This window comes from Corvus hawaiiensis, chromosome 2 (genome assembly GCF_020740725.1).
Source record: "Corvus hawaiiensis isolate bCorHaw1 chromosome 2, bCorHaw1.pri.cur, whole genome shotgun sequence".
Lineage (NCBI taxonomy): Eukaryota > Metazoa > Chordata > Aves > Passeriformes > Corvidae > Corvus > Corvus hawaiiensis.
Window position 1 is genome coordinate 52345097 of NC_063214.1, and position 25827 is coordinate 52370923.

Sequence of the window (25827 nt, forward strand, 5' to 3'; positions counted from 1 at the left end):
ACTCTGGCTGAGAGCCCAGGCTCACTCTCGGATTTCAGCGCGTTTGGGGCTGTCGCTGCGAAGTTTCCAACCCCGTCCCGGCAGCCGCCCGCCCCAGCACTTCTCTGCGATGGCGCTGCTGGACGTGCCCTGCTGTGGGCAAGCCTTTGCCAGCCGGAGCGACCTTTCTCGGGAGAGGCCGGACCCAGCGGGCGAGCAGCGGTGCGGCGGCAGGGCGGGGAGCGGGCAGCGCTTGGCGGGGGGCGATCCTGCCGCCGCTCCGCACCCGCCGGGCTCCGCTGCCGCCCGCCCCGCGGCACCGTCCCGGCCCCCGCATCCCCCGGGGCCCTGGGAGGCATCAGGTTGACAAGTCCCCTTGGCCGGTCTCGGCGCGCGGGGACGTGACATCCCTTTCTGACAGTGTCACCGCCCGGGGCTCATCGTCCGGCTCCGGGCCAGGCTGGCGGCAGTCCGGTGGGTGTCGGTCCGGTGGGGGTGGCTGTCCTGCCAGGATGGGCAAATCCTGCTCCACGTGTTTTCCCCCCTCTCTGTGCGAGGACGAGACGGTACTTTTGCCTGTTTTTTTGTTTTTTGTTTTTTGTTTTTTTTATCCTTTAGGGAAAGGGAAGGAAGGTAGCCATGATAGAGCCTGTGCTGCTGCTTCTCGCTGGGGTCGGTGGCGGATGCGCTTCCCGGGTGGCAGAGAGGGGAGCGATGCTCGGCTTGTTTGCAGTGTGCTGATCTCCCCTTCACCAGGGACAAGTCTAAGTGTCGCTTTCTCATTCACTGCAGTGCCTTACATAAGTTTATCCTGCAGTCTAAATGTAAGGGTTGTATGCTCATGAAACAAGGAGGGACCGCTGGCATCCTCTGTAGCAACAGTCGGTTTGATATTTTGCTCTGCTTTTCATACATTTTTAATAGCCATGTGGAGAACAAGTTATAAAGGAAACTTGCAGAGAGTTTCAAAGTTTGAAGAGAGATTATTCAGCCTCTAGCTGTCCTAAAGTTTTACATCTCCAGCAGAGGATTGATCCTCCAATCTAGGAGAAGTGAAACAAGACAAAACTACCTGTTTTCTTATGTTTGTGTGAATCTAAATCAAACACATTCCTAGGCACCAAAATGGGTTATGTAAGAAATGTCAGTGCAGAAGTAACTACATAGCTACAGGCAGCAGGAAAATGGCATGTGGAAGAGAAGGTGTGGGACATTTTGATCACATAGGTTTTCCCATTATTCTTCTGAAAATTTGCCTGGATTTTATGCAGAGAAGAGTGAAAGAATGAATATGTGCATTTAATTTGCTTAATAGAAAATATCTTGGCAGAAACACGTTTGTGCAGTGTATTCTTTTAGAGTTCGGCTTTGTGATATATTCATATAACTCTGTTAAATGAGAAACTGATAGCATCTCCCATTTACCTAATAATAAGTTCAAATACAGCTTTAGATATGCTACTAACCAGGTTAAGAAAAAAAGTGTGGGTTAATATAAAACTTGTCAAAGTGCAGTCCCTGTGGAATATCTAAGTGCTTGTCAACTTCAACCTAAAGGGTGTTATGAGGAAGGATTACCTGGCAACCAGCATGATTGAACAGCAATGTTAAAACACCTCTTCTTGAAGGGAGACTGTAGGTAATTTTGAATATCAGCTGCAGTGGGATTCACTTATTGCTTCTGACTATTCACTTATTGTATCATCTGAAATATTTATTGGTACAAGAGAATTCCCAGTATGTATGATTGTCTTTCCAATTATAATATAACACCTTGCCACAGGGAAGTCTGAATACAACACAACAGTGACTAAGCACCATTTGCAAGTCAGGGATTTGGTTTCTTTTAATATTTTGAAAGCTCTGCATACAGAAAAGCTGTTCTGGAGGAACAGTTTTAATAACAAGTGCCACAGAAGATCTGTGTGCAGAAAGTTTTTAGGAGATACTGTAGAGAACTGAGAAGTGTTTGTACAGTGGAGACACTGTACATACATTTGGATCTTAGAATATAAGCAAACATTAAGTAAGTTGGCAGGGTGGAGAGTCATGTCAATTTGGAAAGGTAACTCCAGGCTCCCGTGTTTACTTCCTAGCTGCTGCTGAAATCCGATATGGTTCTGAGCAATTTTCTGATGTTCCTTGCCTGATCTGACCCATTTCCATTTCTATGATGGATCTACTATTACTTACCTATTGTTAAAAAAGTACCTGGAGGTTTAATTAATTAGTATTCCTAATTCATTAGTATCTCTTGGGTAGGTTGTAGTTCTCAGAGGACAGAGACTCTAAGACAAACCTGAAATCTGCCTCCCCAACCCACAATTATTCCTGGTCCAAGGTAAAATCTTGACTTGTCTCCCTGATGATGTCTCTTTGAGGATGTCTACCTGTCATCTGAAGCTCCATGCAACTGAAGCAGAGCCTTTCATAGAATCACAGAATCATAGAACAGTTTGGGTTGGAAGGGACCTTTAAAGATCATCAAGTCCAAGACCATTGCAATGAGCAGGGACATCTTCAATGAGATCAGGTTGCTCAGTGCCCCATTCAGCCTCTGCCCACAAACTTTCATCACTACTTCCTTTCTTAATCTGTTTGGACAGCACCAGCATCTTGCCCATCCTCAGGTCCATATTATGACATCTTCTACCACGTTATTTTTCCACCTCTTCCCATGGGGTTATATCTAAATTCAGCTGATTTTTTTCTGAGTTACACTGCTAGGTTTGGACACTTATTTAATTGTATGAATTCCTGTTTTCTTCCTACACCTCTGCGTACCTTCTTGCCTACCTGCCTTGTTTTCTGGAGCTGTTGCACCAATGTAAGTCATGCCTCAGTCCATCCAGGGTGTTTTGAGCTGAATGGAGAACTCACATGTGCCATTTTCAGTGCCTGTTTCACTTGCTGAAATGCAGTCCAACATCCAGCCTTTCACAGGAGAAATATTGGGAGGCCTGTATGCTATAAAGATGATGACAGGAGAAAGAGTTGCTACTGTGTCTTCTATTCAACAGACCAGTAGGGCAAACATATCATTCTACCTGTTTCATTCTACTTTTCGTTCTGTCTGAGGAGATGGGACATAGTCCAGACACAAGACTTAATTGTTATGTTGCAGAGTTCAGGAATGAGGAAGAACTTTTTCTTCATCTCCATCATGAGCATAATCTTATTTTATGAAAATTACTTCACTTTCAGAGTAATTTCTTGGGATGCAGCCAACAGAAATCCTTTGTCATAATTTTTCTAAAAAGAAATGCAGTCCATCATTCATTAAAAGTACATGAAAAGAAAATGCAACATTTTAATTTGTACAAAACCTATTGTTTTGGTTTCACATTTTTGGGCGTAAGAAATGAATTCCAGATAACATCAAAGGAATTTTTTTTCTTCCTTGTCCTTTAACTGCTGCTCTAGAAATGGTGGATATTTGCACAATCTCCTTACAGGGTCTCTCATCTTTTCACCTACTGAAAACAGGTGTGTACAGTTGCTGAAACCTAAGTTGGATTTGGCCCTTAGATGCTCACCCTCAATGGCTCAACTCCAAGTGGTGGCCTAGTAGAGAGTCCTTACAAAGCTCCTTTGATATCCTGAGCCTCGGTGGATACAAAACTCTTGGGAGGGCAGCTGCTTACCCTGTCTTCTCTTTCAAATACTTTGTTGAGATAAATGTTAGTGAAGACTGATTAACCCAATGGGACATCTATAGGAGAAAGTTTCACGAAGGATGTCTGCACTTCAGGCGGCTCTCTTGAAAGCTGTTTATTGCATAGGTGAAGTTACAGCACTTCAGGGAGTGGGGATCCAGAGCCAGCCCTACAGCTGTTAGCTACAGTTTGTAGGCATACCTGAAGCCACCTTCTGTTCAAGTTACAAAACATTATATACTTTTCTTTGCAGAGTATCTTAATACATAACAACCAATAAGCACCATACACAATACCTTTACATTTGCCTATAGCCTATCATAACTACTACCATCACCATATTATAGTCATTATTATCCAATCACAAGAGTAAGTAAGTTACAATTTAAGCTTACAGTGGAAAATTCTCAGACCTCTCTTTTTCTTCCTACATCGACATTTTTTGTTTGCCTGCCATATCTCTCTTTTTGGTAAAGACATGTTTTCTATTTACTTATGCTCTTCTTGAGACTTATTTACTTGGTGAAAAACATGTCTTTGTTTGTAGTCACATACCTTTGTCTTATTCATAAAAATCTCCTTCCAACTGATCTCCAACCTTTGCCTTCTGAGTTATTCAGTGGTCAGTGTTTCAGCAAAACATCTTTTACTCTATATCAAAACTTGCTTTCATTTCTATCTCATCCCCAGTTTCTACATTCAGAGATCTTTCTGCCAAGCCTACATATCTGTGAAACTTTCTTACCAAACTTTCATCCTCCCCAACAGACATCCTCTTGACTTGGTTTCTTATCCATTCGTTTTGGGGAAGTTTTCCTTGTGTGCTTGTGAATTTTTGAATTGCTTTGATGTTTAGACAGTGGATATATAGGAATCTCAGCACTGAATATGATAGCTTTACATTCCAAAGTCAGATCCAGATTTGCTCTACTGTAATGTTTGGTTTCCTTAGTGCTGGCATTCCCAGTTCCCTGGCTACCCTGACAGGGAGGTGCTGGTTATCTGTGAAGCCAGGCTGATGATGCCAAGCAGGGGCTTTTTTGTTTTGCATTGCTGCCGTGTTTACAGTGTCACAGGAACACGTGCAGTCCAAACATATCGTGTCACACTGACGCAGGAGGTTGCAGTTACAGAAGATGTCGAGGGTTTGTGAGTTCACTGCACATCCAGGAAACCGTGAGGCTGATTTGATGATCAGCCAAAACTGCACCTCACTTCTCTTGCACAAGAGGAAGATAAGGACTCGTGTGCTATTGCTCTCTAGAAGAACCCTCTGAGAAACGGGGACTACTTGAGGCCTTGGCACTGAGGGCAACCCTTGCACATCTGACCTCCCAGGAAGCATAAATATGAGGTCCCAAAGAGCAGATAGGAAGCTCTGACCAAAATAAAATGCAATGCAAGAAGTATTGGCAGGGCAGTCAAATGACAGCAGAGGCAACTGAGCTGTGCTGATCTGTCTGCTCGAGGTAGTCCCAGGGGCTGCTCTGCTCTGGAAACCACAGCCCCAGCATGGTGGTAGGCAGATGTGACCCCCACTGCCCTGGTGGGTTGGTGCCCATGCTGGAGCTGGAGTTATGGGATAGAATTTTTAAACTGGCATCATGGCAATTCTCCACACTTTTGGAGAGAATCCCACCACCAAGTATCCTCAAGGGTAGGAAAAACCTTATCTAAGATAAAACATCATGTAAAATGTGGAGCCTGTAATATTTCTTATGGGGAATCAAAATTGTAAATACTTTTTCCCCCTGAAATGTAGGTTTTTTACTTGCTTTTAATTTTCGTTGTGTAAATAGAGTAGTAACAATCCTGCTGAATTCTGCTTATCTGTAGGTGCTGGTAATGATTTGTGCAGAGCTCCCTTGCTTTGAGTGGCTTTTGTTTCAAACAATGAGAGCTGGTAATTTGAGTGGGCGCTTCCCATCTGCAAGTCCTGCATCCAGTACATCCCTGTGCACACGCCTTCAAGGGCACCAGGCCTGGCAGTCTGTCAAGAGCACCTCTTAATATTACTCCAGGGAGTTAAACAGATGGTATGGGCAGATGCAATGGTATTCTCCAAAAGGGGAAACCTTGTCCCTGTAAGGCTGTTTGGGAATCTCTGTGAAGGGATCTGGTTTTTTAACATATCAGGCTGTATTTATCTGGAACTTTTTTTTTCCCGTAACTTTTTGACTGATTAGGAAAAAGAAGTCCATAAGAAGTCACATCATTTTATTCTGAGCCTAATGCAGTTGGTCAGGACTGGACACTCTGCAGTCCTGGCACACAGCCCCCTGTGCATTACTCAGCAGAGTATGGAGCTGACTGGAGGAGCCAGGTCTTGCATTCCTGGCTTCTTCCCATAACTGAATAAGAAAGATGCCCACATCATCTGGGTCTCCTCAAGCTTTCAAGGCTCTCAGATCAGTTCAGTTTATCACTCCGTTTACAGCAAACTTTCCAGAAAGTGTGTCCTTTGAATCTGGTGGAAGTCATCCCAAAAGGGCAATATGTAAAGGATTAATTCAAATTCCAGATTCTATTACCAGAAGGTATTACCAGAAGTAAAGTTGTGTTGCTTCTCTTAACAGAGTTAAAAGTTAGATGCAGGAAAAATATACAGAAACATTAAGTTCTGAAATGTTTCTTTTCCACTTTCATGTTTTTAATATAGAATTGACTTGCTATCCTATCTGCTATGTATCCTGCAGCCAAACTAATCCTGTCTGTGCCCTATATTTTTATTAGCCTTGCTTGCTTAATACAGAAAGATTTGGTTTCTAGGACTCCTTTTAATTCAATTTACTACTGTACTGCTTTTTCTCTTGAATATGATTTTTCTGTAGTGTCCTTTAAGGATTCTTGACCTTTTCTAACCCGGGACATATTTATAGTAACCTGATCTAGTTTTATTAATCATTAGTGATCTTCCCAGCAGGATACATTCGTTTGTCTTCTTTCTAATGTGATTCATGATACATCCCAATTTAAAGTGCCCGTATGATTGAACCGCTGTGCTGGGATTTATTGTACTAAATCAAACTCCAGTGCATGGAGATAAGAATTTTGTTTGTCAGTTTGCACAGCACTCATCAGATATCTGCTGTCAAAGTCCTTGCATTTTGGTAATAGCACCTCCTTGCTCATGTAAATATGTTTTAAGTTTCCTTTAGCCAATTCATCTGTTTTACTTCCTTAATATTCAGATTTCTTCTGAGACTAGACAAGGAAAGGAGCCCTAATAAATAAAATCACAGAAATAAATGTGGAGATAGGCATGAACATCAGGTTATTAGTGGTGTCTGTATGGGAATGCTCCCCATGCCTAGAATGGTGTGAGTACAGCAATCTGCTCTGTAAGTTTGACTCTGTGAGCATATTGATATGGTTGGAGGTGGTTAAATGCAGGCTTAAATAGATGAAAGAATTTTAGCAGAATTAATAAATCCATCTTGTACATGCAGTCCAGCTATAAATGGTACGCAGATTGACCACAAATTCATAAAAAATACAAATGTCTTTTTAGACACACAGGAGTAAATAGAGTATTCTGTGCTGTTGTGTGCACGTGAGTGTGTGCACATGTACTCGTAGGCATACAAGGTACTTGTAGCCAGTGAGTTGTGGCTCCTAAGCTTGAGTTAAAAACTGAATGAGTTCATTATAATCCTACTCCCCTCCCCTAAAAAAAAAAAAAAAATTGTAGTATGAAGGTATGAGGAATCAATCTAATCTGCTTTACTAAATGAACATGTGAAACTGCTTATCTGGGATAAACTTGGGTACTATACGTATTTCTCTCTCTTTTTCCTTAAACAGAATGAAAATGCCCTTGTGAAAATAAAGGAGTTAGGAGTCGAGCTTGCAAAGATCAGGGAGGAAGTTGGTAAGTAGTACAAGAAAAGTAACAACAGAGTGATTTTCTCACTTTACATGAAAGCAGTTATTATGATTCCCTGTGACCTGATCCTGGGGAACCTGCATACATGTGATGAAGTATCTCCTGAAGCCCACTGGCAAAGGGTTTTGTGACTTCAGAGGGAACCTTGATTTCACCTCTCTGCTGTGCAGATGGGCCCATTACCACACATGCTGAAGCCAGTTGTGCATCATCTTTACTAGACAAATTGTTTTTCATGAACCCATGGCTTCTGTCCTCAAACACCAGCACTGCTGAGGAGAAAGCACAGTGTGATGAGGAGTGGGAACCTGGGACCATTGCAGTGCACAGTGACTGGGGATGCACTGCTAACTTAGGAACATTGCTGTGTTTTGCAAACAAACCCAAGGACACCAAGCCCAGAATTTGCTTGTTAATATCTCTCTCTTCCTGGTTGAAAGGCAGAAAGAGCAATGCATCCCATTTGTCTGTGTATTCCCTATATATCTGCATGCCCCTCTTTTCCTTTTTGGTTTTTGATCTAGACAGGAGAGAGAGTGTAAAGATATTGCCACTCCTGGGAGAGAAGATGGGCTTTTGCTCTGGCTTCAGTCAACAGGCTGAGTTCTTCTGGACTTAAATCTCCCCAGAATGAGTGTGATGTTGGGTTCATCTACCCCAGGGTAAATGGAGAGGAGGCCCACTGGATGAGGGGACACCCTGAGTACCAAAAGGTGTTGGAACCACTGATGACTGGAGCTGTGAATAGGGGGGACCTCTCAGCTTTCCCTGCATGTGGGAGCCCAGTTCCTGGGTCACCCATTAAGCACAGATTGTGCCATGTGGCTGGAAGATGAAGTGCTCAGGCCAAACCCCTGTGGGATGGGCAGAGCTGCAGATCCTCCCTGTGCTTTGCCTTCACCTTGCCCATGACAGCCCACTTCAGAAAAGCTGAGCACAGCCCTTTTCAGATGCTTACCAGCTTGTGCTCCCTGCTTTGCCCCTCTGAAATTCTTAGGCTGATTGTCATTTCATGGAGAGCTTTATTGTCCCCACTGCCAATGTATACTGCAGCAATAGCAAAACAGGTTTCCAGTTATTCCCTGATGCCTGCCTTCCCCATCCTCTGCATCTCTACAGCTCTTACAGAGAAGTTGTTGCCACTGGTGCTTTCTTTAGGCTGGGCACATCTGAAGCTCTCGGTTCAATAGCCACTTCTCATTTGAAAGCCCTACCTCAATCTAGCAGGTTGGGTTTGCTCATTTTTGTGAGTGCTTTTTTAAGTGGCAGTGACATGGGAAGGAAAGAGAGGTTCAGTGCTGGAGATAAAGAGCTCTGCTTCCATTGACACCATGTTTGTACAGCTGAAGTGAATACAAATCCCTGGTGGTTTTGCTGGAGAAGAGAACTTTGCCAAGGATATAACAGCCTGTCTGTTTGGGGGTCACAGAGCAGCATGTTCAGTAACAGGAGATCAGTGCACTGCCTGCCCTTGCCATTGCCCTTGCACATGCAGCAACAGACACCTCCTCTGCACGAAGCTGAGTCCTGATGGCACATGTGGGGACCATTTTGCTAAGAACCACAGACACCCCAGAAAAGCAGCCTGAGCTGTACCACTTCAGAAGGGAGAGGAGCTGTAGAGGTGTATGGGCTTTCTTCCTCAGAAAGGGGAAAGATGGTGTGAGAGAGCCCTTTCCACAGTGGTCCTGTGGGCATGTGTAATGGAGAGGAGTCATTACAGGCCACCTCTTCCTCCCATCACTCTGGGAGACATGGAGATGCTGGGTAGAGGCTGTTTAGGAGTGGCACAGGTGGCTGGTCACCTGCTTGGTGGAGGTAATCCTCTCTGTGCAACCCTGAGATGCAACATGGCCAGGTAGAAGGACTCCCAGTAGGGATGAACAAAAAGATGAACATGTGCAGGTATTGCACTTCAGCAGAATGTGAAAAAATTCATCAGCAATAAAAATCATAGTATAAATCCCTACATATGGAAGGTAATGGTCTACGTTTTTTAGTGTAAGTCAAAAATTGCTGGGCAGTCTGTTTTCCTTTGGTATAAAATTATAAAAATTTTGTGAAACAACCAAACTGTGGACAAGGCGAGATGGTAAATGCCATGTACATGAGAGCATTTCTCATCAGCACAGTTCTCTGCAGTCTCTAAAGCAGTTCCAGCTGAGGTTGTTACTGGAGACATGAGGGTGCTGCTGGAGACATGGAGCCCACCTGTGCTAGAGGAGGATTATTTTAGTCTCACTATCAGATGAATCTGTGTGTTGCACAACATTGTACAAGATTTACGCAAATAAAGAATGAAACAGTCCTTTATTTGACAACAGCAGTCTTGGGTGATTCTGTGAAGAAGTTCAGGGAAAATCAGAGCGTGTTTTGACTACAACCAAGCTGTAGTTCTGACTTGCCTCCGTCACTTTAATAAGTAGTTTCTCATTAATTTAAAAATAACGAGTCCAGTTAAACACCATGGGTGTTGGTCAGAAATTCCTGGTTGCTCATGTATAAATTCACCATGCCAGACTCACTGATGCAAATGCCTGTATGAATCAGTAAAACAAGGCTGGACTAGCCAGGATTGATAGAGGCAGTGTGTCCAACATTTGGTTGTTGAGGCAATACCTGTAATTCAGAGTTACAATTTGGGTAGGTTTTCATAGCATGCAGTCTTTAACTTCAGCAGAAACTACAGGATTCTGCTATGCAAAGCAATGAAACTGCAACAGAAAAACTGCTGTTCAGAAAAGTAAGAATTTATGTTTAAGGAAAATTCTTGTGGTAAATAAAACCATTGCTGAAGCAATAGCAGCAATGGACCATGTGTAAAAATAGCATCGGGACACATGCATCCTTCCGGAGCCAGGCAAAATATTGAGGTTCAGACAACACTGTGCACTTTTACCCCCAGCACTGCTGGGAAAGTATCACACCACATCTGAAACCAGCATGGGTGAACTAGGAAAGTGATTCTCCTGTACCAGGTCTGGGGAGGAGTCTTGGCCTCTATAAATGCTGAGGGACTTGTTATTTTAAGCAATAAGATTTGCTCACGTATTTTGCTAGAAATAGCAAGGCTAGGAAAACATGACAAGCAATCGTTCTGCACTCAAGACACCGATCCTTATAAATTATAAATATAAGCACTTTTCAGCTGCAACACTGAGTCTCTTGAAATAAAGAGGTTTTGAATACCAGCTGTTTCCCTTCAAATTAATGGAAATTAAATGTCAGAATTACCTGCTCCTTTGCTGTCAGACCAATGACGTGAAGTGAGTTGAGAGGAGGTATGGAGATGCATAAAAAACCTAGATGAAGGAAAGGCAATCAGATGTCAGGTTTAAAATTTGTATTGCCTGGGTTCATGAGAGTTTGGAAGCCAAAGCCTGTGTGCCATCTCCTCCTGGATATAACACCCAGTCAGAGGACCCTTAACCTGAGTGCAGTGGCTGTGATTTGTCTGTGATTTTGGGGCTGAGGCTCAGGAAGAAGAGCCCATTTGTTGTGTCAGAAGGAAACAGTCCCTCTGTGAGGCCACAAGACGCCAGCCCCCAGTTCCCCCAGGAGTTGCCCTCCTGAGTGCAAAGTGCCAGGGCTGGGAGGCTGCACTGTGGCTCCGACTGTGTGTGGTGGGGGGAGGTCAGTCCAGTAGTGACATCTACCTTTCCCTCACCTTCCCAGCCTGGCCTGAAGTGGGTTTTGCTCATCTGTTGTGCACTCAGTGCCCAGGGAGTAGGGAAGCTGCAGTAGCTGGTCTCATTTAACCCAGCACGCTGTCATCCCAGGAAATGCCACGTTGCATCAGAGTCATTTCCAGCCTGTAAGCAGCAATGAAGATATCTACAGAGAAGGAAGAAGAAAACCAGGGTGTAACTCTTCCCAACAGACCAGTAGTGGTTGTGCTCTGCTTGTCTTGTTCCGTGTCAGTAATACATTCATATAACTTTTCTGAGTGATTTTTTCTTTTTTCTCCAAGAGTAGCTCACTTTAACAGTATCCCTGTCTTGATGCCTGAAAGCTCAGTTCACTGTTTTGCAGCAGCATCAGCAGGTCTTCTGTTCAGGCATCTGTTACAGAGTCCCTGCTGGAGGTGTCACAGCTGTTTCACCAGGAGCACACGCTGAAGCCACAGCTCCAGCAGGGCAGGCTCTCCCACACTGGTTCCTGCTCCCCGAGAAGGAGAGCCACAGACCCTTGGGCTCCATGGGTGTTGCCTTCTGCTATGCCTGTCCCAGGAGAGCCAGGCCCAAAGGTCCATCTCCCTACTAGGAAGAGATTCAGTTTTTACTCAACACTTCAGTCCTCAGCCTCATTTGTCTTAGTCTGAGACTTATGGAAGGGATCACTCCTTCTCATTAGAGGTGTTTCATATTCTTTATAGGGCAAATTTCCTCATTTTCTGCCTCCAGTAGCATTGTTGGGTATATGGGGACCATGGCATGCAAGTGCACTTTCCCTGCTTCCCTCTTCCCTCCGTTTTGCACATGCATTAGGGCCTGATTTGTGAATAGTCTTGTATTTCAGGTTGCAGGATGTGTTTCAGATGGACTCTCTTTTGGTTAGAGCACATTGTTTCATTGCTCAGCCCTCCCTGTGTGCTGGGTAATCTCATTAGAGAGGCTGGAGCTCCTATTTAAAGCTTGAGTAAGTTTGAATTCTACTGAAGGCAGAGCTGCAAGCATAACCCCTCCTGCTCTGGGATCACTTTACATGCCAAAGATAACAAAAAAGCAAAAAGCAAGAGAGAGGGTTTAGAGCTGTAATCCAGACTGCCAGAAGACAAGACATTCCAGCTAATGTACCATTCCATTCTGGATATAAGGCAAGTGGGAAAGCTTTCTATGTGCTCCCACTGAGGTGCTAAACTCACTGGTTCACTTGCTTTCTGTAAGGAGCAGAGAGCTTGACAGGGACAGAGTCCCTCACGGTGCTCCAGAAAATACCAGGATCACAACAGGAGCCCAGTAGTGTTTATCTGTCTGGACTTACTGAGCAAGTCTGGATATTGGTGTCCAGTAAATGTAGAAGCAGAGCTCTAAACAGGGTGAAAAATAACTATGTGGGGAAGGGAATGGTTAGCTTGGGTGCCCAAACTACCTTGCATGGGTGCACCTAACATGAGTTGTGGGCACAGCACTGGTAACTTGGACAAATTGTTGCTACCCTGGGAGAAATGAGGGCAGTCTGACACCACAGTAGAAGGAGGCAGAAAAATACAGGTATTGAATAAGTATGTGGCCATGGGATATATATGGGTTTGAAACATTCAACATGGAGACAGCTACTCCCAATCCTCTGACTTAAAATGCCATACAGGTCTGTTGACGGCACGTGCATTTTGAAAGGCAAAGGAAGGATAAATATGCCATCAGTTTGTTCAAAAACCTGATCATCTTTCTAAATCAGCTATGGGTCTAAATCAGAAAGAAGATGTAGCAGGACCATTAGAAACCCATCCCTTCTTCTCTAGTATTCTGAATGTTATGGTCATGATGATTTTAATCACTTCTTACCTGTTAGATCTTTACAAGTGAGCAAACTTGCTCTTTAAATGTAGTCTGTCTGATCTTGTCCAACTTGCATCAAGTCTTCAGTATCTGGATTTATTGCAACTGTTCTTTAGCAAAGCAAAAGGCCGAGGACACAATGTTTGTGACACTGCTTTCCTGGGACCTGGGGAACAATAAAGGTGAGGAACCAAAGGGGGAAATGGACTGATTATCTTTGACTTGATAGAACTGCTGGAAAACAGTAGTGTGAATTCTGAGATACAGTCACTGGTTAGTTCACTAAAGTAAAAATTCCACATGTTCTGATTGCCTTCAGTATCAGCCTTTCATTTGTGCTCTCTGACACCATGAAGCACACAAGATAGTGGTTTGAATACAAAATTATTTTAAGCAAGTGTGCATTAATGGATTTGAATGGTTCTTGCTGGAGCTGGAGACAGGTTTATGGGATGAGCAGCTTTGAACAGCTCGAAAATGGGATGTATGAGATACATATCCTTCTGGTCAAGTGGTCAGTCATACCCCTTGTACAACAGAGTGGGTGAGAACCACCAAGCTCATTGCTCTACAAACCAGTAGACCAATGCCTCTGCTTGGTCCTGGACAGTGTGAGGACTGTGTGGTCCTGTCTCCTCCACAGACCTCAACACGGCAAGATGGAAGAAACTACTGAGCGAGAAGGAGGAGCTGGAGAGGCGCTTCGAGGAGGAGGGGAAGCAGCTCCGCAGGCAGCAGCAGGAGGAGATGCAGGCGTTGGAGCAGTGGCTGCAGGAGGAGTACAACACCAAGAAGGAGAGCCTGCAGGAGCAACACAGGCTGCAGCTGGAACAAGCCAAATTGGAGCATCAGGATCAGGTCAGTCTCCACCTGCTGCCTTTGAAGAATAGTTGATGCTAGTAGATAGGGTTCAGGTAATGAAATGTATTGAACACTCCAACGTGAAGACACTGGTAATGAGTTACGAGCAGAAAAATGTAATCCTGAATATCTTTACTGCTGTTTCTCCCTATTAGTTCTACTGTTTTTTCTACACAGTAGTCTATTACATTGCCATGTCTTGTCTTCACATGCTTCCTGATGTTTTACAATAAAAATATTCACATTATCTCTGCTGCCCACACATACTTGCTCCTCAACCCACCTATTTTAGTCAATTTATGACTAAAACCAAGGGTGAACAAGAACCTCTTCCACACTGGTAAGGCCAGCAGAGCCATGCCCATTGTTATTTGCAATGCTAGTTCAAGGGCAGTACAGTGAAGGGATAGTACTTAAACATCGTGCACATGATACTCTCTGGGTCCCCTGATTGCTGCCCCACCATTCAGTCTAATCTCTTGGACTGTACATCCCAAGAGTTTCTCCTTGCTTTGCTCTCTGTACTGGATAGGAGTACCCTCACAAGCAGCTACTTTTGTCTGGTTTTGCCAGAACAAATACTGTAACTCACCTTTGGGCACCTCTCACATGCTGGCAGAACATCGGGCACTGGGTTATGGCAGTAATGCCTTTACCTGGCCTTTTCCCATTTTTCCTTCAGTGAGCAGTGGATTCTGTCCTGATTTTTCCAGCTGCAACTCTTACCCACTACCCAATACCACAGATCACAAGGGCTTTTCTCACATGTGAACCTGCTGCACCCAGGTGTGGTGTGTAAATCTGTGCCTTTAGGCTTTGTCATGCCGCAGCCCCTGCTGTCATGGGGCTGCCACCCAGGCTCCTGATGCAGCAAAACCCTCCTGGGCTGGGAGCTGTCCTTGCTGGCACGTGAATCAGCCAGCCATGTCAGACAGACACAGGGCATCCCAGCCTGTGCCTCAGAATGCCTGCTGCCCTGGCTACCTCTGTGCAATTCAGTTTGATTCTTCGGGGCAGGGGTGTGAAGGACTCCCACTGGATTTTACCTATTTTAATTGCTAAGCCTGATAGTTGTTACTGATTGTAACATGCCAAACAAAGGCTTTATGCAAGTGGGCTGTTTTGTCCTGGACAAACTACCTATTTCTGTTAATGAATTGATTTCCAAAGATGTATTAGAAGGTGCTATCAAATAGATTTTCATGTTCTACATCAGATTTTTCAAAATATTTCTCTCTAAATGGTTAGAACCTGTGCTGAGCCATGTCTTTTGGTTCTCATTTCAGTTTATACAAGTTGGTTTTCTTGCAATGCCCCTCAAAATTTCTGCTTTTCTTTCTGATATGAAGGAGAGGTCATGTTCCCAAAAGCCTTGACAATTTTTTTCCTTTCACTGTGTCAGTGTGTCAGTCTGCCTGGTAGAAGATGTTGGCTCTAGCTGTAAGGCTTGCCTCTCCTGGATCACCCGACATCAGCATTTGTGAAGGGATTTGTTAATTTTTTGCTGAAATAGCTTATAGCTTAGCTCTGCTACTCTTTGAAGTATTTCTGCAAGCTCTCAGGACCACAAGAACAGATGTTGGTTCTTCTTCTCTCAAGCTGATCAGCGCAAGAAAGGGTGATACAGGTCATTGTAGGACTTGACTAGAAGTATGCTTATTTTTCTCATGTTTTCATCTGCTGTGACTCTGTTCATCATCACAGTGGAAACACATCTTTCCCTCTGTGGGGCAAATGGTTCTGGGTTTGCTCCAGAGCTCCGTGTTCCCTGATTACTGAAGGTAACACAAACATTCCTCTCCATTGCTTTGAAAATGCTGCTGTGACCGTACTATCTCAGAGTTTTAGCCCACATTTGCAATTCATAGTTTGGTTAACATGATGAGTTTTAGCAGGTTTTCCCTTTGAATCCCTGCTCTGCTGTATACCCATCCTGTGTTGAGCACTCTTGGATCAGGGGAGGCTGACAGGCTGTGCTGGAAAGCTGCTCACCAACAGTGTTTTCTTGGCCAAGGAAATGGAGCTCTTATACTGTACATGAGGAAAGCCTTGTCCTTGAGCTGCCCATCCCTGTTGGGGGGATTTGAATTTGCATTCATGAAGGCAGTAACAACAGCAGAATCCTTCTGACCATGGATCTGCATGTATTTCTGTATCCATACATCTAGTTTGGAAGATAGTCATTCTGCTTTCATGGTTTCCCGTCACAACCTAATCTTCCATGCTGTGTTGCTTCAGTCACCACTTAGTTCACTGCCAGATAGCTGTTATTTCTTTGGAGACACAGTTCCTGTGTCAGGTTTTGGAGGTTCAGCTGTCTGTGAGGATGTGGCAGAGCATGAGAGCCAAACTCCTCACAAACTGATCTTGTGTGCCAGTGCACTCTCACATCTCCTTGCAGCTAAAGGCAGAATTGCAAAGTAAAGGCTGTGATCTGTCCTGCCAGTGTTTCTCACTTGAGGTGCTCAGCTCAAGCTGTTTTGTGCAGCAGCTTATTGAACTTCTCCCACTAGAGCCTCCTCTTGATTTTACTTTATTAAACCTTAAAATCCCACCTGAGGTACTTTCCATAGCCAGAAATAAACATGACTTGTGTTAAGTGAGGTGATCAAGCCTACAGAGTAAATTAGAGGTGAAGTTGGAATTAGCATCCAAGGCAGCTGCTTCCCAATGCCAAGTTGACTATCTGCCATGAAAAACTGCAGACAGGACGTCACACTGGAAGATTAAAATGAGTCGCTTGGGATGTGGATGTGAAACACACAGAAGACAGAAAAATCCCTGTAGATCATTTGGGACATATTTAATTGGCTTTATAGATAAATAACTTGCCAAGGATGGTGGCAGGGAGAGGAGACCCCTTCACCTCGTGAGGGAGTTGGTGTTGAGCATAATAATTCCTATGGGGTGTTGTTCAGTTGAGAAGCAATTAGAGTAGGAATAAAGGCTTCAGCAAGGGTGAGGTGAAGAATATGGCAATACTCATGAGGCTTCAGCTTACAGTCATCATGTACGAGGACACTGTGCTCTGGAAAAAGTCAGGTGATAGTCCTTGCCCCATCAGTAGCCCTTTGAGTCATCTGCCCTCCACCTTTCTCAGCTCTGTCATGCAATGTATCAGCAGACTGACTCCCCATTATTTTGGAAACTGTTCTTCGCCACTGAGTTACCTCCCACATTATTATGAAAATTAGTTTGGACAATTTTAAATTCCATGTTAAATGCCCAACTTTCATTCTAAGAGCATGTTTTCTCCAATATGATTGGAAATTTTGCTTCTGGTAGGTTACTTAATACGTATGTTTGACAGTTAAAAGCAGTGAAATAACATTTATTCCAGTCAAAGCAAACTCAGCTGCAGTAACTTTCTACCATTATTTACATAACTGTGAGCAAATAAAGGTGTTTGGAGTCAAGTCACTTAGCCATGAACAGCTGTTTACTGTAAATGTGAAATAGTTTGATCCTCTGCCTTGGCAGATATGGCAGATAGTATTGTGTTAAATGTATCAAATAAGATCAGTGTGGTTATAGACCCCGGAAAAGCAAATCGATGCATTGCATTCAGAATGTGCTCTGGACCACTGACTTAAACTTGATTACCACTTCTCATTGTAGTTCCTTTAATGATGCATATTAAAAGACCATCATTGGGGATCTCACTTTGCCTTTAGCCAAGTCTAGTAACAAAACAATACACTGAAGGAGTCCCAAGCACACAGGATGCAATGGAACACAGGCTGCCCACAGCCCTCTTCCAGCTGCACTCCTCACTCCCATGATGGCTGTGGGCCGTGTGGTCATTATTATAATTTAGATTAATGGAATGTCAAGACTTCTGAACATTTAATAAACAGCATCTCCACCTAAGGGCTTTCGCTTTCTTATGTACTTCTTCATCACCATTAAGTTAAAAGAACAAAAATACCATCAGCAGTGACTACACGCTACCACTCAAGGTATCAACATGGCAAAACTGGCTCAGGTGCTGGAAGTGACACATTCACTAGATCCCTTTGCTGTTTCCAGATCACTGGAGCTCTCCAGCAGTGGCTTGTCAGTGTGCCACAGCCTGTCTAACCATGTGTCCCATGTCTGTGCTCACTGTTGTTGGAACAGGTGGAAGATATCACAGCTGTACATGAAGCTGCAATGTCCCAGTTGGAAAACAACCACATTGTGGCCATTACAGTACTGAAGGATGAGAACGACTGCAAGATTCAAGGTAAGCCAAAGACAACCCAACAGCTACACAGCTGCTCCAGAGCAGGAGTGTGACGCTGTGTTTCTTCCTCCAGAGCAGATTACACAGAAAATTTGTGTTGGTCAAGTGCTTTCACGTGGGGTGGACCACCAGGTTCATGCTAGGGCAGAGAGAGAGATGTCTGCAGTCTGTATAACATCTAATTTTGACCTGAAATTATCTGAGGGGGGTCTCTGGGTCAAAGATAAGGCTTTCTCTATGTGTTGCTAAAATAGAATCCAAATTCCACATCACTTCACACACATATTTTTTCAAGAGCCTAATCCTCGGGTGCTCAGGAGGATAGAGCTCTTGGGATATCTCTGAATGTAGGTGCTTAAATGCCCACACTGCTTCTAAAAACAAGACTCATTATTTTCAGTAGCAAATGTCTGGCCATGCTAAGCAGACCAAAGCCACTCACTGGTGCAAATCTGCACCTCAGCACTCTTATCTTTATTTTGTGTTACAGTTTGGCCACGGGATTGATGCTGCAGACAGATCTCTTTCTTCCCTACCAGCTCAATGTCTGAACACATGCCTTTGTGCATGCTTTAGCTGACATTTAACAGTTATCTGTACAATCTCCCTTTTTCTACGATTTAAATATCTCCAGTAGGTTTTCCCACATTTCCCAAACCAAGCCATATTGCTTAGCTCTGCATTGTGTCAGTTAGAGACACAGTCCAGAGCATAGTATGAACTGAGAACAGTCTATTCCCCTCTCTCATGGGCAGAGGAGGTATCTAGCATAGCATTTATAAATTAACATATGCGATTTTGAAAATAAATAAGTAAAAAGCTGTTTCTTGCTTGAGGATATTCTTCTCTCTCCGTTTTTGTTCGTATTTTCTGATGATAAAATTCAGTTGTGGTTCAAGGGTCTGGTGGCCGAAGTTTGTGCTCCCTGCTCCTGGTGCAGGTCTGAAATGCCCTCCTGTGCCTGGAAAAGGCACTGCAGCAGCCGCTGCGGGAGAGTGCGCTGAGCACGGCACTGGGGCGATGGAATCGTTGCTGCTGGGACTGTGGCTGCTGAGCAGGGGTTAGAGGGCACAACCCATGGCTTTGGGGAAAAAAACACAAAAGATACAGTGTCCATATACTAAAAATGCAGGTGCTACTGCACTGAATGACAGTTGGATGCCATTGCTTTAGAGATTAAGCTTTAATTCACTTTGTTTATGAAACTTCTGGTTATTAGTATGTCCAGGGTGAGTTATTCTATTTAATAATGTTTTTTGTCTTCTCTGTCTCACTACTGGAATAAACCTCCTAGTTCATATATCACAGCTTGGGGAGAAGCACTGTCATTTGTATTTTTGCATCTGAGGTGGTGGCCCTCTTTTCTCTCTCTCCAAAGAAATTGCAACCCCAGCTTTTAAATGTATCCAATTTAAAATTCTTTGATTTAGGGATACTAACTCTGAACTGGAAAATGGCCCATTGCCAGACTGACCCTTTTCAGATCAGAATGCCTGGGAGCTGAGAATTCTGAGCAGTTCTGAAAAATCAGAATCTGGTCACACAGAAACAGAGGTATCTGCAAAAAGTGAAAGATCAGGAAATTCTGATTTTCAGAACAATTTACCTAAGGTCACAGGGCACATTGCTACCAATTTCCTGCTCCATTTCCACGTCCTAAAACTGCATCCCAAATTGCGCTCGGCTCATGACGTGTGCTCTCAGACCCTGCTTTGCTGGACTTCACTCTGTAATGTCATGTCTGTGTAACTTCTCCAGAACTGAATACTGCTCACAAACTGGAAAAGGCACAACTAGAAGAGACTTTTGAAAAGCTGCGTCTGTCACTCCAGGTTAGCAGTTTCTTTATTTCCCACCCTGTAATGGTGCTGTGGAGCAGCTGACGGGGCAGCCCCAGATACGTTGCCTGCTGCCAGCACACCAGCCTGTTGCCTCTTACCAGCTGTGGTACCTCTTGTGCTCTGCCTGTCCAAACTGGGATCTAGCAGCAAACACTCAGGATTTTTCCTCCCCCTTGGCTGGTTCACAAAAGAGAGAAAACCTAAAGGGACAAAAAGGCATCTGGATAAAGCAAGAAATGTCTTTTTTACCCTGCTGGCAAATTTGAGCTCTCTCCTGCATGGTGGGGAGGACTCTGGCACCTGCAGTGGCTATGAGCATCACCTTGTCTACATGGTACCCGCCAACAGGCACCCCCAGGGCTCAGAAACATCTCCTTGCCTGGCCCTGTGCCTATGTCTGTGATTTATAAACTCCTCCCTGCTGCCTGAATGTGGGAAAGCCGGTCCCATGCTGTAGACACATCTCCAGTCCCACCGGAGGGCAGTGCAGTCCCTGATGTGGGTTGCCCCAGGACTGGCCCCGATGTGCAGCCAGGCTGTGGATGGTCCGGGTCAGCCCTGCACATCACAGCTCCCACATCCCACTGTTTAACACCAAGATCGAGATTGTCTAACCCTTCTAAAAACTCCATGCTGTTCTCACTCCCTAGATGAAGAAATCATAAGGAGTGGAGGGCAGAACTGTGCCCCCGTGACACAAGCTAGGTTTGGACATGTGTGAACAAGTAAAGATGCCACAGCAAATAATGCAAGCCCTGTTTGATTTCACAGGCAGAGATTAATTACAATTTTTCAACGCCCTGACTAGCACATACTGTTGCACTGCTGCAACAGCTCCAGTCACGCCAGCAGTTTTGCAATAAGGGATGATGTAATGTTCCAGACAAGAAATCACAACTGTGAAAGATAAAAATACCATTTTCACAGCAACTGTGGCTTTTACAGGTGTTGTATAGACAGAAATGCCTTTGATAGTAACAGAAATATGATTGCTTAAAATAACATGTTGTTCCCACGTATAGCTCTGAGATGAAATGATGATCATTTTAAAGCCCACACCACTTACTCATCACTTCTTGTTACCCTGTTAGAAGCCTAGAAAGGGGAAGGAAGCAGGTATCTCCTGCCTCATTTGGACTCTAAGGACCACACAATCATGCATGTGATACAAATGCCGGGTCTCCCAATAAGGACCTGTCTATTCTCATCCAGCACAAGGTGATGGGGTGATTTATCATCAGCTGCAGGTGTTTTAGGGATTTTGTGATTCCCTAAGGCTTATCAAATACTCCACTCTATGTTCAAGCGGCCTTACATAAAAAATATATCCCCTTACAGGGGTTTATAATCTTTGTTTAGCTTGCCTGGTAGTTTCACAGTGCAGACTGACCAGTATGAATGTAAGAGGGTTGGTAATACAGTTGATGTGTTAATTGGTGTGTTTCCCCCCCAGGACCAGATAGACACCCTCACCTTCCAGAATCAATCTCTTAAGGCCAAAGCAGACCGGTTTGAAGAGGCTCTGAAGAAAAACACTGAGGAACAGCTGAAGGTAGATGACAACTGTAACTATACAGGCATTGAGACACGTTTCTAAGTATTACACATCACCTGATTCAACGAAGAGCAATGGGATCCTCACTCCAGGGACAGGGGGGCAGGTCCCAGCTGAGACCCCAAATACTGAGCTCTGAGGAAGAGTCACAACTCTTAGCCAAAGGGGTGTCAAGGAGAAAAATCAGGGGTCAGATGGGCTGCAGAGGATCAGGTCCAGGTAGTTTTCACACCACTGATTCTCCTAAACCACAGGGTTCCATTAAGGAATCTCCCTCTTAATGGCTTAAGATGTATTTATGGCTGACATATCCAAATCACTGATACTTTTCCTAGATTGTGCAAGCTCCGTATCTGCACTTAGAAAAAGATTTGAAGAGCTTAAAACATGTTCTGGAAATGAAGAACCTCCAGATTCACCAACAGGAGAAGATGATCATGGAGCTAGAAAAACAGGTGAGTTGTCATTTTTCCTGCAGAGGAGACATCGCAGAGCTAATAAAGGAATAGTTTGGTTAGAGCAGATGAACTTAAGAGGGGTGAATAAACACATGAGGTGGGGGCAAGACTTGGTCAAAGAGGTTCACATCCATCGATCTGGATTGCTTCTTCATACAATACCTGCTCAGCGTGTTAGGTCAGACAGTGAGGTGAGTGTGTAGGAAGAAAGGAGGAAGGGGAAATTTGTGTTAATCTGTGGTACACCAGCCTGCATCACATGCCCCTACAGGAGTCAGGTAGCCTTTTAGGGCTGGAGAGAGCAAGTGGGGGAAGGTTGAACCGTGGTGTGTCTTCCTGCTGCTCCTGCAGGCATTTAGGGAGCCATGTAGGAATTAGCAATACTCAGCAAGCAGTTCCTAGCAAGGCTTACTCCAGAAAAGGTCTCCCCAGCCCTCCAATAATGCTTTTCTGCAGGCTGTGCTGTTTTCTCATCCTTTGCTTGTGGGATTCCCTAATGAAGAACTCCCCAGTTCACCCTCAATTACATTTTTTGTGGGAAAGGGGATTAATTTTGTACAGCATAACCTGCAGTGACAGTAAAATACAGTGTGGTGACAGGATGAGGCAATACCTCAGCTGGGAGCTGTGGCAGCTGGTTCAGCATAGCATTCAGCAAGATTTGTTTCCATTTACAGGGAAATTTGAGAACTCCGATGATTATTTTGCTGAACAGATGCTTTAGTAAGTGGAGGTAGAGAAAAGTGCCACTTTGCAACTGAGGCTTATTATCTGTGCTCCTTCCAACGTGCTGCTCTTGGAGCTAAGCCAGAATTTGGAAACACCAGGAAAAAAGAACCCAAACAACAGCCTATATAATTCCTGGTCATTTAGCTGCTTTTGCTCATTAACTGCATACAAGCACACAGTCCTGTTCCTGCCCTTTATCACAGTAAAACACTGGGTTTGCTGTGGTCAAAAGGCACAACTGCTTTCCATTTCAAGATATACCTTTGTAAGTGCCAGAACACCTACAGGATATCTCCAAATGCTCTGAAAGTTGGGGTGCCTCACAAGGGAGCAAGAGGGCATTTTTAACTCAGGGTCAGCCTTGGCTCCTTGGCAGCTGAAAGGGAGGCTGGAAATGAAGGTGGCACAGCTATTACTTGTGAAAATTACTGAAGAAGCAGAGAGAGAGCCCGTGATGGTGATTCCTCTCTCAGAGCATTTCAAAACAGGGCCAGAATCCATGTTCTGCTCTAACAAAATAAACTGGGACAGACCAGAATATCTGAGAAACAGGAGTATCCTTTACAATTACCTGCATAGAGCAGAAAACACAACCTAAAACTGATGTCTCCACCATTGTGTGAGTTATTGCTATCCCCAGTGCACAATATTTTGGTTCTTTATAAAAGGTTGGGAAATACAATAACCAAGCTCACACAGAGATAAGCTTACCCTGTCCTATCTTGTTTTCTTTCAAAAGCGTTGAGTTCAGCAAAATTTAAACTGCTGAAAAACCAAGAACAAAGGGGATGAAGTTTGTCAAATTCAAAGCTTGGGGAAAACAGGGCACCTGAGGCTGTGGAACATGCCTTACTGATGTTTGATTACATTGCTGCTGATATCCCTAAACTCTGACCTTGAACTGTGCTGAATAAAAGCTGCCTGTGCTTGGGGTAGGATTAATTTCAATTAATTACAGCTTAAAGTTAAATGTCTGATTTAAGCCTGTCATTTAAGCCAACATTGTCAGCAGTAGTGAGAAGAGTCTCCAGAGGCCAGCCAACCTCATGAGAATGCAGCAGCACTCTAAGGCTGCTGCTGGGCATCATCTGCCCTGGTGGGTGACTCTTTTCTTCTCCATAACTGAGGAATCATAATCCTGGAGGCTGGATGTCAGACTGTAATGTCTGGAAGATGTACATCCCATCATCTTGCACTTCTCCTTCATCACTAGACTGATCACTCATGCCACAGTGCTGGGCAACTTTCCATGCTGGGTATCCTCATGCTCCTGAAGTGTCACCAGCACTTTCTCCAACATCTGGTAATGCTGGCTCCCTGGGGGACAAAAGTTGTGGGGGCACCTCTGGAGAAAACATCTGTTTGCACTGAACAAAACTAAGACCCTCCTCCTCGAGGACTCTGTTAGAAGTAAGGGCTGGTTCAGCTCTGCCCCTGCTTAATGCTCTGCTGATGGCCCCACTTACTTCACCAGTATGATGTGGTGGTGTGAGTCAGATCTCTAAGTCTCAGCTGCAGTCAATATAACCACCTCCACCTATCCTCAAATTTTAGAAGTTGCTCTACAGACTAATATAGAACAAATTATCTAGGATCAGGTGCTGAGTGTTCTTCAGACTTAACAAACCTTCTTTTGCTGCAGGTTGAAAAAAATTTAAAACTGGAAGAAAAAATCACCATGCTGCAACATCAGAACGAAGAACTCAGAGCCCGGATTGAGCAAAATACTGTCATAACAAGGTTTGTCCTGGTGTTTGCAATCTGTCTGAGCTTGAAAGGAGGCTCCAGGTCTTAATTGTCCAAGGCTGACACTTACTTCAGAAGGGGAAAAACTTATTTCCTCCTGAAAGTGTATTGGTGTTCTGCTCTGCTTTTTTTATTAAAAAATATTTTTATATTAGGATTTGCTTCCTTTAACACAAGGAAGGGCATGTATCTGTCTATGTATTTTCATGATTTTGACACACTACTGAGAACAAGCTTGCCAGTGGTTGTGGTCTCAGTATCAGTGCCCTGAGACCCGTTAGCCAGTGGGTAATGAGGATGGGAAATGGGAAGATCTTGGGAAAGACATCCTAACAACAGCACTGTCACCCAGGCGGGATTAACCTTTGGCAGGTTTTTTCATCAGCACTGCCTTTTTGAAACCTTGTCACAACGTGACAAGGGTGACAAGCCTCCTTGTGTTAGGTGACATACAAAGAGAAGGGAAGGACAGTCCCTGTCCCAGAGAGTTTATATTATGCTGTAGCTGGAGACCTCAGGTGGAGCCAGGGAGAAGGGGTGCCAGAGGGAGAAATTGGAGCTGGTCTTATCCCAGCACTGCAGCTACCTAGCTGTCATTGCATCCAGAAATGATGCCACTGGCCAAAAATGAAATTTAATTTTTAGCTGTTTTTTTAAACTGTCAAGTGTCTCATCTGTGATTTTAGTTTTTGTCTTTCTCATGCCTTGTTTCTTAATGACTCAGCCTTTTGAAATTGTCTCCAGTATGTAGATATTCTTAAAAGGCAGCATTGCTTGTGCTAACATTCAGATCAGGGTGAGGATTATGTTTTCTCTCACCTGATTGTAAATACCTGTAACGCATATCTCTCTGTCTGAGGTGGGTGCCTACAGCATTTCTGTGCTGGGGGAGGAAAACTGGGTATTTCTAAGGTCTGGTTCACCAGACCAGTTTGAGACACCTGCTTTTGGGCTGGATGAATTGTGGCCTGGAAGTGGCAGTCTCTCTCCATGCCTGACAGCAGCCAGGGTGCCTGGTTCAGTGCTTGGCATCTCTGCATTGCAGCTCCCGGTCTCTGGGCGAACAGCACCCTCCCTCCACTCCCTGCTGGCATCCAGCTGCAGCACTTTGCTTGTTGCCTGCAACTATGTAGGTACTGCTTTCAAAAACACCTTTTAGGAGAAACTGAATTCAAGGTCAACCTGGAAAGTCAACTTCGAGGAGAATAATTTTCAACAGTAATTCTTTGGGGACAGCTGTGGGGCAGCTATAGGGACAGCCAGGGCTTTAAAGTTGGAGTTATTAAAGCCTGTATTTTCCTGGCAGCAGTAACCATCCTGACTGCTGATTTCTGTTGTACTGGCACTGCCTGTGAAGTGCAGTGTGAATGAGCTCAGGGAGCTGCCCTGG

The 25827-nt window shown here is 44.3% G+C and overlaps 1 protein-coding gene and 1 long non-coding RNA gene across 5 annotated transcripts in view; one reads left to right on the forward strand and one right to left on the reverse strand.

Moving 5' to 3' along the window:
* The window catches only part of MTUS2 (microtubule associated scaffold protein 2), a 269268-nt gene that overhangs the window by 236717 nt on the left and 6724 nt on the right, over positions 1–25827 (forward strand). For all 4 annotated transcript variants that reach the window (XM_048294988.1, XM_048294987.1, XM_048294984.1 and 1 more), the window contains 7 exons: positions 7440–7506; positions 13666–13880; positions 18003–18108; positions 19867–19940; positions 21403–21501; positions 21840–21959; positions 24334–24431. In XM_048294988.1, coding sequence (XP_048150945.1) covers positions 7440–7506; positions 13666–13880; positions 18003–18108; positions 19867–19940; positions 21403–21501; positions 21840–21959; positions 24334–24431 — 779 coding nt within the window. The remainder of the gene's footprint in view (positions 1–7439; positions 7507–13665; positions 13881–18002; positions 18109–19866; positions 19941–21402; positions 21502–21839; positions 21960–24333; positions 24432–25827) is intronic.
* LOC125321738 lies at positions 9813–12972 on the reverse strand. The gene is made up of 3 exons (XR_007201663.1): positions 11189–12972; positions 10756–10823; positions 9813–10140 (listed from the first exon to the last, which is right to left on the reverse strand). It is a non-coding gene; the product is annotated as an uncharacterized LOC125321738 (long non-coding RNA).